The 15,439-nt window shown below is 39.8% G+C and overlaps 1 protein-coding gene across 3 annotated transcripts; it reads right to left on the reverse strand.

Moving 5' to 3' along the window:
• Window positions 1–4,210: 4,210 nt before the first annotated feature.
• LOC143437489 (CD209 antigen-like protein C) lies at window positions 4,211–13,921 on the reverse strand. Of its 3 annotated transcripts, XM_076922269.1 has the most exons (9): window positions 13,848–13,921; window positions 13,660–13,738; window positions 13,073–13,144; window positions 8,714–8,803; window positions 7,934–8,005; window positions 7,380–7,531; window positions 5,620–5,729; window positions 4,494–4,654; window positions 4,211–4,403 (listed from the first exon to the last, which is right to left on the reverse strand). In XM_076922269.1, the coding sequence occupies exons 1-8, from the start codon at window positions 13,869–13,871 to the stop codon at window positions 4,501–4,503; spliced, it is 753 nt and encodes a 250-aa protein (XP_076778384.1). In that variant the 5' UTR covers window positions 13,872–13,921; the 3' UTR covers window positions 4,211–4,403; window positions 4,494–4,500. The 3 variants fall into 3 exon arrangements, with proteins under 3 accessions (XP_076778384.1, XP_076778383.1, XP_076778385.1); XM_076922268.1 differs by having other exon boundaries at window positions 4,211–4,654; XM_076922270.1 differs by lacking the exon at window positions 8,714–8,803 and having other exon boundaries at window positions 4,211–4,654.
• Between the last annotated feature and the right edge of the window lie 1,518 nt (window positions 13,922–15,439).

A 15,439-nucleotide genomic window follows, 5' to 3' on the forward strand; every position in this document is an offset into this window, starting at 1 on the left:
TCACCCTTCCTGTTAAAATAAAACTTTTCTCTCAAAATACGATTAGAGCATAATTATGCCAATTTGTACCAGTGAGGTACAGGATAGTCCTAATACCCAGTCCATCATTTTGTTGACTAACCAGAACCTCTGTCATCTATCCTAACTAAAACACTTAGTTCTGAACCTGGCTTTTTCCTTGGTTTTAGAATGAATGTCAGCTGAACACCATCCACTCAAATCTTTTCTCTCAAGGTAAATAGGCAGGATTGGCTATGAGGCTATAAGTTTTCAACCCCGTCAGAAATCCAGAATGACTGAGTTAACTATAATTATGGGAAGCACAAAGCATAGCTTCTAAAACTTAGCCAATTTATAGAGACCTCTGAACACCTGGACACTCCCTCTACAACAAAATGTTGGAGCATCTGTTCTTCCACCTTCTGGCCCAGGATCATCTGACAGACCTTAGTGCTGCAGAATTATTATGGGCTGATTACTCTGTCTAGGCAGATATAATCAGTCAACTATTCTGCACGTGTGTCCTTTTTCGGACAGTAATTTGTCTGTAGATGGAAAGAGGCAATTCTTGCCTAGTGGCTGTCTCCCAACAACTGGAGTAACTCCAAAGATGTTCAATTTCTTCTTAGAATTCAATACAGGAAGCTGTCAGGAGCAGACAGGTCTCTAATCAAAATGAACATTACTCCAGAAATGTTTGTAACGTCAATTCTGTGGACTTCTGACATTTTGAAAACCAACTATCCATGTAAGGTAATCTGGACTGTTGTCTGTTAACTCCACTCAGCTATTTCTAAATAAAACATAGAAAACACCCTAACGATAAACTCTAAGCCATGAGTTTGCTATAGGCCCTTAACTCACAGGCTAAGCATCTCAAATTTGTTAAAAAAGTTAAAGGACTGGGTCTAAGCCTTGTATTCTTAAGCAGGAGGAGGGGGGATAGGATAAGGGGTTCCTGGGTGGTGGGAGGAATGCAGTAAGGGGATAAAATTTGAAATGTAAATATTGTATCCAATAAAAGAGGGGAAAAAGAAATTCAGTTAGAACCAACATCCTTAATAAAATATTAGTCCTCTTAAAAATTATCTTGATATTAAAATTTGTTTTGAGAATTGTATATTGCAGAATGATCAGCCTTGGTGTATCTACTCATCAAGCAAACTGGGCAGACCTGCTCAAACCTCTGAGGTCCTGGAATTCCATCTGGATGCAGTGAAGACACAGCATCAGAGGCTTATCAATTTACTCTTCCCCCCACTCCTCTTCTAATATCTCAACACCCATAATCAGCTCAAAGAAGCTAATGAAGAGTCAGCGCCCCGATTCCCTGGGCTTGGGGACTAAGGTGGTAAATGTTGGGCTGTCTTTCTAGGGAAAAGTAGTGGTTTTGTGGGAATAGAGAGGATTAGCTAGGATTTATTGCATAGTCATAACCTATTAGTAGAAATCTGTGCAATTATTATCAAGATGAAGATATAAATTCTTAAATCGCACCAAATTACTTTGATTACAAATTTTAAGGTTTTCATTGGTACAAGCTTCTTATTGATATAAAAGTGAGATGAATATTGTTACTCTCATAGGCATTGTACCAGTATAACACACTTAAAAATCCTTAAGAAATAGGACAGCAATTTAAAAAGATGTCTGACATTGACCTCCAGTCTCTACATTAATGTAAACAAATGAGTAGCCCCTCAACATAGAGTTGGAGAAGGTGCATCCAGGAAAAGAAGAGTGAGGGCACACTGCAGAGCTTTCCTGCCCTCTGTACTTGTGACACTGTTCAGTATCTCCTTATGTGCAACAATTCTTGAACCTAGCAGATTTTTCAGTATTTAAAGAACTTGGTCTTTAATTAATTTTCTTTTCTGAAGACTGATTAATAGGCAGGAACTTTACCATGAAATTGACTATGTAGTCTTCCTGCTGATAAATCTTTTACAGTTTCCCAGTCCTCACGTTAAGCCATTCCATTTGCATAAACTTAAGTTTATTCAAAGGATCTACTTACCTTTATCAACTTGACTCAGCCTTGGTCACCCAAGCATGGGTGAGGGGGAGTCTCATTTGAGTTGGTCTACAAAGGGCTACCTTAATTGGTAATTCATTTAGGAGAGACCAGCCCATTGTGGGAGGCATCCTTTCTGTCTCTCATGTCTTTGTTTCATTTTGAGTCACAAAGTTTAACCAGGATTGTCTGTGTGACCTGGGTTTGGAACTATCCTTTGGAGGCTTGTAAAATCATCAGTGCATACCCAGATGAAGATAATGACCAGCCTTCTCAGATCCATAGTATCTGGTAGTCCAGTGGGCTCTGGAAGAGGGTGGCTATAAGGTATTTTGATCAGATTCACTCTTATTACTGCTGTTTGTACACTCTTCTGCTCCTGTTTATATCTTTCTTCATGAAAACTTGTTCTCTCTCTCTGTCTCTCTGACTCTCTCTCCCTTTCTGTCTTTCCCTCATCCCTCCATCCCTCCATTTCTCTCTCTCTCTCTCTCTCTCTCTCTCTCTCTCTCTCTCTCTCTCTCCCCCTCCTCTCTCCTCTGCCTCTCTCTCAGAACCAGTGAATTTGATTAATATTATTTTCAGGAACATGTGCACCTTGCCAGTGTCTATGCCACTGAAGAAAATTACTCCACCAGTTACAAGTAACTGCCTATAAATCCTCAAGAATGAATGTGGACTCAGGAGTCTTCCCAAGGGGCTTCCTAAGTGTGCTTATCTAATATTGGGTTTACATAGACATATGTGCTGTGGCAATAGCCAGATCCAGATCTTTATTTTTCTGTACCCCTGTGATCTAAGCCAGGAGAAGCATCACCTTGAAGCAGGCAATTTTCTGTGGCAATCTAGTAATAGAAGTACTGAGAGGTGGCTGATATCTTCAAATGAACTTTCAATAGTTGGGATGACATAGCCTTATTTTAACAAAGAAACCATAAGGTGTTTTAGTGGATAAATACACTCATTGTTAGGCCTGATGTGCTGTGTGTGGTCCCTAGAACTTATATGATAGAAGGAGAGACCAACTCCAGTAAGCTGTTCTCTGACTTCCATACAAGTGTTATGATACACATATCTATACACGTGTGCACACAGAAATACATTTAATAAAAGTTTTAAATTTTTATAGGTATACATCCCTTGTTGAGTGTATCCCACCTATCCTGTTTCATCCTTCCCTCCTCCCCATCTTTTTCCCTTTGCTCTCCTAGGCAACTTTATTTTTATTTTCATCTAACATATGCATACATGATTTTATGTGAATATGTAGGAACCACAAGTGGGATAACATACATGGTATTTGTCTTGCTGAAACTGCCTAGATTCACCCAATGTGATTATCTCTAGTTCCATCCATTATCCAGCAGATGATGCTGACTTTATACTTCTTTATGACTGAAAAAAAAAAACTATTCTGCTGTGCTGGCCAGTTTATGTCAACTTGACACGAGCTGGGTAATTTAGAAAAAAGAATCTTAATTGAGAACTTTTTCATAGGATTGGCCTGTAGACAAGTCTGTAGAGCACTTTTTTTGTTGGTTGATGTAGGAAGTTCAGTATCACTATGAGTGATGCCATATCTGGGCTGGCAATCTTGGAATGTATGAGAAAGCAAGCTGAGCAAACTATCGGGGGCAAGCTAGTTAAGAAAATCCCTCCATAACCTTTGTATCAGTTTGTGCATTGAATTGTTTCTCTGACTTCCTTTGATGGTATAATATGAGGTGTAATATGAAATAAACCCTGACCTCCCCAAGTTGCCTTTGGTCATGGTGTTTATCACAGCAATAGAAACTTTTCTTTATTCTTTCGTTATTGGCTACCAAGGTGGGTCCCCTAACTTAACTATTATGAATAGTGGGGCAATAAACTCATTTAAGTAACTCCATGATGGCAACATGTCTTTCCTTAAAGAGAGATGTGGGAGACTCATCTGCCACACCACCACCAATGGAAGAGAGAATCTATACCCAAAACATTCATTGATTGGTGGATTAATTCCATGATGCTCTCAGGCTGCAGACAAAACTGAAATAATTGAGAAAAATCATACCAAATTTGTACAGGGGAGATGGATGGAGGATGAATGGATGAAAGGAAAACATGTAGGTATGGGATTGTGTGGAGATCCTGATATTATCGAGCAAAATATGGCAATGTAGATGCTCTAATCTCAGCAAGGAAAACAGCATTTTTATTTTAAACACAGTTCCTGAGTATACATCATAGTTAGACATTGTATTAAATTGGAAAACAGAGGCCAGAACAGAAACTACTAAGCCAAGTGGGGTCTGGAGATATTTGAGGAAAGATAGCAATGAATCAGCACCTGAGAAGATGAGGGACATGACAGAAGACAACAGCAGAGCTGTTGTTAAGAGCTCCTTGCCTGCAAATAGGAAAAAGTGATCAGCACAAGTGAAGGTAAATTCTGGTCACTTGCCAGGGAGGTTGGAGTGGCAAGGGCTGAGGGAAGGACCTGAACATCAGTTGCTGGAGCAGGATACTGATGACTTCTTGCAGATCCAGGATTTCTTCAAAGAACAGTCGTTGTCATTCCAGCCAACATCTGTCAATTCTGCACAGTCATTCTCTGAATCATCTTTGATTTTCCATGAGCTCCAATATTGTCTTTTAAAGCTGCAAAGTCCATGTATACTGTTAACCCATGTCTCTCCCCTCATTTATGAATGGTTTCAAGCTTCTGAAAATTAGATGTCTTTATATCTTTTTCCTAGCCCCAATAACTTGCTTAATGAATCTTCTGCCTAGTGCTGAAGAGAGAAGTCCTCTTGCTGAAGGTATATTTATACATAGATTAGTTAGTTGAAATTTCACATCCCAACAGCATTGTTGGGCTTTTTTTTTTATTGTGGTTGCTATGCACCTACTTTATCCAAACAAGGCTGAAGGAGATAGCTAGGAATAGAATCCACTGAAATAATTCAAGTTGGCTAATCCAAACCTCATTAACTGTGTTAATATAGTCCTATATATACAAACAATGATGAAGGCTCTCATCCATATCTCCCCTCTCTCTAGCCATGTTGTGGTTGAACCTGGCACTTATGCATATGGTTACTCAATGTGTAGTGTACACCGCCTCCTTTGGTAAATTGAGAGTCTAATCTTTCTAGTAGCAAACATGTCCAGAAATATTGGCTTAATCATAGAGCAGATGCTTATTTTAGGATTTCTTTGAAGTGTGTGTGTGTGTGTGTGTGTGTGTGTGTGTGTGTGTTATTTGGATCCCCTGAAGTTGGAGTAACAGGTGACAGTGAACTGCCTAATATGAGAACTGGAACACTAATTCAGGTCTTTTGCAAAAACCATACATACATTTAAGTACTAAATGGACTACTTAGATTTTAGATTCTTTATACCATGCTATATTTGTTTCTCAGACTGCAAGCTCTTCCTGAGTCTCCACTACTAGGGTTTCAAAACATCTTCCATCTTACCTAAACGTGAGCACAAGACCCATTTCTGCTCAGTTAGTGACATTTTTATGTCTAAGAGATAAAAATTTGCAGGCAAGAATATTTCACATTAGAGTTTCAGACACCAGTCTCACAGCACCATTCTACCCTTGTTTTTTGACCTACCTTAGTGACAGAGGTGAACCATCCACCCACTGCCATGAGCCTTCCTGTTTTATGTCTGACAGCCCAATCCAGTGATTGCCTTTAATCAAAAACATCTTATGTAGAAAGGCCTAAAAGGGGAGAAGAGTAATTGAGATAGAGCTGAGTACTTGAATTTCCATCCAGTAGAGTTTCTGGAAACTCTAAAGGGGAAGTTCTGTTTGTAGTCAGACCTTCCAGGTCTGATTATGATTTACAACATGTGTTCAGGAGAGCTGAGTCCTCCCATGTCTGTGCCCTATAGGCAAATGACTTGCACAGAGAAGTGCACAGCTGGCATCTTGTCACATAGACTTGTTTTTACTGCATGTTTCTCTGGCTTGTGAGTATTAAGAATGTCTATTTGGATTTTCCCACAACTGACTAAATGTATGTGAGCCATATTTTAGCAACTGACTGATGGTACACAATAGAATTTTCCCTTTACAAAGCAATTTATTAAGTACTAGCCAATTTATCGTGGGCATTCTTAATATTTTCAAGTCTTCCTCCAAATCTTACACACATGGTCAAGACTTGTTTGGTGCACGTGTGTGTGTGTGTGTGTGTGTGTGTGTGTGTGTGTTATTTGTGATTCCCTAATCCACTGCCTTCTTCTCTTCTATCTTCCCTTGAAAATGTATGTCTATCCATCTTCATCTACTTGTCCTGTAGTAAAATGCATACCCCTTATCTGTATCACAATTCCTCCTCCAAGGCTTTGGAATCATTAAGAAAGAGAGACAGAAAGATTGTACAAGCCAGAGGTAGTGGACATCTGAGGTAAAATGGACACTGCAATGTAGCTGCTTGTATTACAAATGCTAATTGTTTTCCTCCAAACCTGTTTGTACAAGTGGGTCTGAACATAGCTTCTGGAAACCTGCCCCCAGTTTGTTCTGAGGAGCAAATTAAAATGCCAGCAGCCAATAGCTGAGGAAGACAGACATAGGTGGAATTTTAGGATTCCAGGGCTTGGGACTGGGACAAAAAGAGGGAGGAGATCTGTGATGCTTTAGGAGAATGTGGTGAATGGAGAGACACAGTGGCTTTGATAGGGTAGAGAAACAAAGAGAGTTTCCAGAGCTCTTGGTTAAGAAATTGAAGCCCAGAGAGGACCACAACTGGACCAGCCAAGATGGAACACATCAGTTAGTAAGCAGTAACTCAGAATTATCAGTGTGAGGCAGATTCTAGTAGCATAGAGGCTACGCAGTCTCCCAGCTATTGTCCTGATTAAGGCATATTAAAATACAAGACTGTGTGTGTGTCTTTCATTTGGGACCATAAACCACTGAGGTGGGTAGCAAACTCTATGGTGAGATTTATTATTTAATTTATACAACATGGCAATTGCACACATGAACTCACAGTGCCTGCACAAAGTCAAGCCAGCCGAACCCAGCTTAGACAGTAGAGAGGCTCATGGAGTCCCACCCTCATCTAAAGAACTATTGACAAGTGATAGATTGTAAGGAGAAAAAGTAAGTATTTTTAGACATGTAACTCCTGAAGACTACCCATGCTTCAGTAGATATTCTTATGCTTGTGGACATGTAGGCAGCACTAAGGAGACTCTATGACTTTAGAAAGAGAAAGTACATGACATTGAAAGGGAAAAGTGTTGGGACAATAAGAAGGGAATTGGAAGGGAGATAATAGGTTTAATCAAGAAACATGATATAATGCATGAAATTCTTAATAATAAAAAGAAGCATGTCTCACTCAAGAATCAGGCATACCTGCTCCTCATGACTTTCAATGATGACTAGTTGGGCCCCTACTTCCTTGCAGGCAGTGAGAGAATCATTCCAGTTAAGTTTACTTATGGAGAAAAAGTAACAATTTCCATGGAAAAGCATCCAGTCCCAGGAGCAGGGACGGCACAGGGGGTCTGTCAGGGAAAGATAGTTTGAATGAACACATACTTGGTTGTCTATATTACTGTGTCTGCTCAGCCTTCAAACCCTCCAGAGTCAGGGACCTCCAAGTACCACACATGGGAGACATTACCCTCTCCACTTACTAAGTATATTCCTCATACTACAGGAACCCGAGTGTCCTGTCCCAATCTCATCCACACTAGAAAAGTAGGAGCTACATTCTCTGGAAACTGGAATAATTGGAGTGAATTTGTATATATATTCTTAGGAACACCAAAGTCACTTTTGGTGTTATCCTGTATTTCCATTTCACAAGTAAGAAAATTAAGGCTAAAAAGGTCAAAACTCAAGCAAAGTGTTCCTACATGGATTGCCTATTAAGACCCTCAGACAACCAGCCTCTCATCACGCACCTATTCTAGTCTTCAGTTGCATGAGTTTCTTGTAGATCCCCTCCTGATCCTTGGTGCAGGGAACCTTTGGAACTGTGCCAAGAAAAAAGAAACAGTGTCTCATGGTCTACACTGCCAATGTAGGAACATTGTGTCTGAGAACCAACTATTTGTTATAGAACACTTGAAGTAGAGAAATACTGGTCTGGAAAGATGACTTAGTTGGTAAAGTACCTGCATGCAGGCATGAGGACCTGAGTTCAATTTTTCAGAACCCACATTTTTAAAACCAGCCATGCTAGTGTACACTCATAATCACAGTTTTGGAGGTCCAAGGACAAATGAGTCCCTTGGCCAACCAGACTAGCTTGCTTGATGACCTCAGGACAATAAGAAATATTTTCTCTAAAAAGTAGACAGAATCTGAGGAATGACCACTGAGACTGTCTCCTGGCAATTACATAATGCATACACATGTGTATGCTTATCTTCACATATCCATGTTCATACAAATACACATGTGTGTATGCACATACATGCACACAGACATACGAGAGAGAGAGAGAGAGAGAGAGAGAGAGAGAGAGAGAGAGAGAGAGAGAGAATCTTGCGACCCCAAAAAGATAGTAAGTGGAGTGAAGACCCTCTCCTGTTGCTTTTCTATTTCCCCTTCTTTATAGGTTGGAGGAGTCCTGATATATGCTTAGAAGCTACAGAAGAGTCAGGTTCTATCTTCAGTCTTGTCATCCTCCCAACCCCTCAAAACAGCATTAAGATCCCAGGTACTTAAGTCTGTCTGACCTTGGAGAAGAAATGCCACAAGAACCCCAGAGAGGAGAATGAAGAAAAGCAGCTGCAGCACCAAGGGAACCAGGTCATATCTCACATACCCTGTGGAAGAGAAGAATGGGATTTCAGCAAACATGTGCCCTTGTATTATCTGGGCCTAGGGACACACAAGCCACTAACATACTTCTGCCGAGACACAGGACTTTAGGACTTAGGCTTCTAGGCTCCCATAGCCAAAAGTCTAAGTCTTAGCCATTCAGGATCCATGACTGCAGAATTCCACCTTGCATTTCATAGGAACAATTATGAGGAAAGTATTAACTCCTCCTTAGCCTCTCTCTGTGCAGTGAATATGAAACTCTTTGATCCAGAAGCTATCTGGAATTTAAAGCATCACACTTGTCATCAGTTTCTCATCTATTCAACTCAGAGGATGAAAAAATAAGAGCTTGGCCAGATTGCTCTTAGTTACTCACTAGAAACTGATGGTAAAACCCATTGCTGAAGAGACCACACAGTTTGATCACAGGACATGGAATAATCTAACTGGCACTGATCAGGAAACTTCCTCCCCACTAACTAGTTTCCATAGTCCAGGAAAATTCTGTGCAGGCTTCTGGGGTAGAAAAGTCATCAACAGTTTCATCTAACTATGAACCATGAGAGCTACAGTGAGTAATGTGGCAAGATATGACCACTGATGTAACAGTGGCAGGAATATTATACACTTTCTGAATAAATTAAAAGCCTGTTTCACAAAATAGAACTCATGCCTAGTAATCTCGCCAAAAATATGTACCTGAGTAGTTTCTGAGCTCTTAAAGGTGATCTACTAATCATTCTGACAAATGGGCATGGCATCATATTGTCTTCTAATTATTTGATACTCATAGATTAGTCCATCTCTCAGCTATCATCAGATAAATTTGTTAGGTAGTGAACGATGGTTAATACATAACTGGTTAAAGTGCAGAAAATGAATGTCTGTAGAGTGCTCAGCTACACATGGGACATCTATGTCACAACTGTCCCCACAAGGCATAGGAAATACAGAGAAAGAGAGACTAGGATAGAACTGGGGTAAAATAACAACTTCTGGATATGACAGGACCATTTCCCTCATGAAGAGCAGCTGTGGTTTCTAGCCTAAGACCTGAACAAGACTGAACCTCAAGTCAACATTGCAGCATGAATGTGAGCTCATAAGCTCACACCACTACTTGAGGAGCTATTGACAACTATGGCCGCTAGGAGATGGAGAGCCAATTTTCTTCAGGGTTTGTTTTCTGGTAGGTTGGCCAGACCCCAGTGCATAGCCTCATGAGCATGAGCAGCACTAATTGGTCCCTGTGAATTCTTTTAAAGTTACACGAAAAATGGCAGGAGATGTTGGAGGTCCAGGAAGAGTTGAAGGGAGAAATAGGGGTGAAAATGATTGTATAGGCATGAGTCACATATATCATTTTAATTGTATGCATGCTCACTCATACATATGAATAAGGTGGAAAGTCAAATTTTGTGGAAATTATCAAAGAATTAATTTAAATTTTAAAAAAGAGCCTGGGTAAACTAAAGCTGAGCTATTTTTCCCTTGTGCTTTAAAAATTCCAGCTCAGCCTCACCTAGGGGCTCAGCTGCAGCCTCACTTCCTTGGAGCTCTTCACAGTGACTCCATGATCCTAATCACTGGAAACTGTTATAGCACAATGATTATTTCCTCACTCTTTGAACTCTCTGAACTCACTCTACTAAGGAAAAAATAAGGGAAGAGTTGGTATATAACTATGGAGGGCAAGTACAGAAATAGTTTACACACACACACACACACACACACACACACACACACACACACTTTTTTTAGGCAAAGAAGCACCCTTGTGGTTAGTTTGTGGTCAAATAAATCCTAGAATATATATTGGAAATAGAAAGAAATGAGATATTTCAGCCTGAGCCTATTCCAGCTGCATGCACAGCAAGGAAATCTCTGTTTTCTGAGCAAACTTTTAGAAAAAAATATTCTATTTTCCACCATATTCATATGCATCAGTGAGCATGCATATAATTAAAACAATGATATATATGACCCATACCTCTGCAAAAGACACATTTCTATCAGTCTATTTGGAGGTTAACAGATTGGAAACAGATCCAAACCCTGTCCCATATTGTAGAACATAGTGGATTGAGCAAAGGAGCCACTATGCCAATTCTAGCACTCAGGGGTAGAGCCAGGTAGATCACTATGAGCTCAAGGACAACCTGGTCTTCATAGTGAATTCCACAATCATCAGGGCTACATTTAGAGACTGTTTAAAAAACAAACAACACAAATGGACATACATACACGTACAAAATTTCCATCAGTTGTGGCTACTTATAAGATTCTATCAAAATGGGACTTGTTGTCCATTCATAATCTCTTATGGGAGATGAGAAAAGTTACTGGACCCTCACATAAAATTCCAGCAGCTCTTCCCAGCCAGAGATTTGTATAAAATTCTAACCTAGCCGGGCAGTGGTGGCGCATGCCTTTAATCCCAGCACTTGGGAGGCAGAGGCAGGCAGATTTCTGAGTTTGAGGCCAGCCTGGACTACAGAGTGAGTTCCAGGACAGCCAGGGCTACACAGAGAAACCCTGTCTCAAAAAACCAAAAAAAATTTCTAACCTAATTACACATAGCCTTGGGGGTTTCAGGGCTGTGCGATTTTAATTAAGGAAGGCTCCATCTATGCTGCCATGGAAAAGCTGCCAACCAGATTGTATGAAGACCTTCAGTATATAAGATTGGAGTCACCCATATTTCTGTGACTAGCCACTCACTTATGCTCTGTAATAAACTCATTGGTTCTCAAGGGTAAATTTTAGTGGAATTGTTCTAGGAGTTGGGACCTTATGATGAGGGAGTTTATGTTTCCCCATAGAAAGAGTTCTTACAACATCCAAGGAACTATCTCCTTCTCCTCCAGGACCCATACATGTAAACCCAGAACTTTTGAGTAATCTCTCTGAAGGTCATTGATCCTTTGCACTATATCTTCCTTGAACTTCCCTTTCTGAATATTTTTTTACTACTTTTTTCGTGCAATTCTTCAGTACTTTGAACTTATGTTAGAACCAGGTAATAGGTAAAACAAATACTGGACAAAATTAGAAAAGAGACCAAGATACGATTTAGAAAGTCATACACTAGATGTACTAGGACTGTCTAGTGAGATATTTTGAGATATTTAAATATAAATTTTGATTTAGCTGGGTGATCGCTGTGCAAACCTTTATTTGCAGCACTTGGGAGGTATAGGCAGGTGGATTTCTGAGTTCAAAGCCAGTCTTTACTACAAAGTGAATTCCAGTATGGCTAAGGCTGCACAGAGAAACTCTGTCTCAAAACCAAAATTTTGTGTGTGTGTATGTGTGTGTATGTATATGCATATGTATATGTATGCATGCATATATGCATATATGCACACTATGAGATTTTATTCAGCCATGCAAAAGAGTGAATGTCACTTTCAGGGAAATAGGTAGAAGAGAAAATTATTATAGTAAGCAAAATAAGCCAGGCTGAGATATCTATCTACATTTACCTCTCTCTCTCTCTCTCTCTCTCTCTCTCTCTCTCTCTGTTTTTCTTCCTTCCTATTGATCTATTTGACAATCTGTCAATATAACTTATCATCTGCCTGTCTATACATCATCTATCTATCTGAAAATAGATGGAGAAATTATGTATAAAATAGAGAAGGGCAGTGAGAAGAAGGTATTGTGGGAACAAAAAATCTCAAGAAAAGAAAATATCACATGCTACATTCTACTTCATGGAATATATACATGCATATGACATAAAAACAAATGAAACTCTTGGGGATACACATCCTCATAGGTGTAGGGAAACAAGAGTGGCAATAGGGCAAATATGAGAAAAATTATGAGAAAAGTCCCTGTAGAAAATGTCATAAAATAACTCATTATATTATACACCTTCTCAAACAATTTATAAAATATAAAAAGGACTCCAGATGTAAGACTGTCCCTTGACAGGGAACCCATAGAAAGATGCACACTCTATGCCCAGGAGAACATAAAAATTCTTACCCCATCTCTTTCGAAATGAGGGAAGAAGAACTTTGTAACTCTTTAAAAATCCAGAATATTGTCTCTGTGCATGGATATCTGTGCACAGCATGTGCCTCCTCAATGTTTCCCTGTGTCTCTATTTCACAGTTGAAACATATAAGGCACATTAAAAGTATTACTTCCAGAGACACAAGCAACCACACCACAGAGATTCCTGCACTGGAGGACAGAGATAAAAGCAACCCTACCACAGAGATATCTGCAGGCATTTGGGGAGCTGGTTTTCGGTCACTCACCAGCTTCAGCTTTCACCTCTGTCATTTCATTATAGATGGACTCCTCATCCTGGGAACTGGAGACACTGACAACTGTGTCAAAAAATGAAGATGTTAATGCTTATCTCTGGTGAGCCAGTAATGAAAATGTGATACATACACAGTACAATTTTATTCAGTTGTAAATGAAGATCAAGTTTGTAAGAAATGATTGAATCTGGAAAATATAATATGAAATGTCAAAGGCAGCAGAGAACAAGATGCTATCTCAAGGTAGAAGGTGAGCACTGACTTCCACAATTACACTGTATTGTAGTTGTATATACACTTGCTCAGACAAACCATTACACTCATGCATGCACACACTCACACAATTTTAAGTGCATAAAATTCAAAGGTCAACCCCCCATCCATCATTTTCCACCCAATGTCATAGCTTAGTCAAATGGTATAAGCATTCACTATCCAGGACCTAGAAGCCCTGAGTCCTAAACTCTGCCTCCCCAGACCCAGGAATTTACAGGAACAATCTCTATTTTAAAACTTTCTACAGAAAACAGGTAGGTGAGACAAACTGCCCAGTCCTTGGCTTCTTATTTCTGCTGTACCTGGAAAGTTATAAAGTTCAAAAGTTGGCTGGAGCCCAGAGCCTTTAGAGGAAGATCTGATGTCACTGGTCTTCAGTTCCTGCTCAGATTGAGAAGATCATCAGTAAAGAGCCAGGAAGAGATCTGAACTGCCCCCAGGGGAGATCCCACTACACCATTCCACCTTTATCCAGTGGAGTTATGCTCACCCTGACTTTCTTGGAGTTGCTCATGGTCAACGCTGTCCCTCAGTGTGCAGGACTTCTGGACAATAGCTTTCAATTGTCACACCCTGTTACTTAGTCCCCAAATGTGCCCTCAGGAAGAAAAATAAGGAAGTGGGTTTTACACACAAAGAGATAGAGTGGAAGTTGAGTTTCTTGAATGGCATGGTACTTACCAAAAATTCTAGAAAGTTGGTCTGAGAAAATTAGACACATCTACCAGAAAGAACTAGTTTATTCAGGGTATGACCAAGCTTTGGGTTGCCTTTAATAATTTCAATATGATTATTCTGAAATAATAATCTTTGTTGTCCCTCCACTATTTATAATGGAGGGGGCCAAGCAATTCTCTGAGCCTCTCATAAATGCCATCTGTTCCAACTAGTGCTTGAATTCCTTGGTTTGCCATTGTCCCTATTCATGGTGATTTCTGCTCACTGAATCATTGTTGCTGATAGTTCCTTCATGCCTGCTGTCTTCAGCCATGTTTATAGCTGCTTTCCTCTGCTCATTCATTTAATTTCCCCACACTGATAGTTAATCCACTGTCTACCTAGCAGGTAAGGAGAACCAAAGCACTGTAATTCAGGATTCAGTCTCTTAGCTATATGGCTCCTTTATGGGAAATTCAGAATTTACTTGTTTTCTCATTTTTAAAACAGAAAACGTTTATTCATTCTTTGACAATTCCATACCTCTATACAATGCATTTTATTATGTCTGCTCCTAACTTCTTCTTTCACTTACCCGGGTTGTACCCCACTACACCTCCCTCCTATTTTCCTGTCCACTTTTCTTTCTTCCTTTTTTTGTAACCCACTGAGTACAATTAGTTTTGTTGCCTGATAACATGACTGATCCAGGTGGCTTGATTTTGTCCAAGACTTATGCAAGGATCCATAGCTGCTATGAATTCATGAGTCCAGTGGTTATGTTGTATACAGAAGACCGAATTTCACAGCACCTTCCCAGCCTCTGGATCTTACATTTATTTCCTCCCTCTATTTCTCATATAATCATTGAGATATTTGATATAGATATTGCATTTATGATTGAACTCTCTGCAGTTACTTGTTCTAGGCACTTTGTTCAGCTATGAGCCTTGGACATTGTTTTCCACTGCAGAAAGAGGCTGAAAGCAGCACTAACCCATGTATATAAACATGAATATTTAAAAGATGTTTCAGCAAAGCAATAGTAGTAGGTTCCCCTGCTTGAGAACATGACATCCTGGGACATGGGCTTTTGACCACATTTACAATGCCATGAATGAATTGCCTACCATAGAGAAGACCTCAAATTCAACCAGAAAGCAGTGTATTATTCCTGTAACCTTCTGGCCACTATTGCACTAGTGAAAAAAAATTTCAAGAATATTATGGTATACGTAGATAATGTAGCTTGTTTTGTGTGTCAACTTGACACAACCTGGAGTTATCACAGAGAAAGAAGCCTTCCCTGAAGACATTTTTCCATGATATTCAGCTGTAGGACATTTTCTCAATTAGTGATCAAGGGTGGGAGGGCTCATTGTGGGAGGTGCCATCTCTGGGCTGGTGGTCTTGGGTTCTATAAGA

This window comes from Arvicanthis niloticus, chromosome 24, assembly GCF_011762505.2.
Source record: "Arvicanthis niloticus isolate mArvNil1 chromosome 24, mArvNil1.pat.X, whole genome shotgun sequence".
NCBI classification, from domain to species: Eukaryota; Metazoa; Chordata; class Mammalia; order Rodentia; family Muridae; genus Arvicanthis; species Arvicanthis niloticus.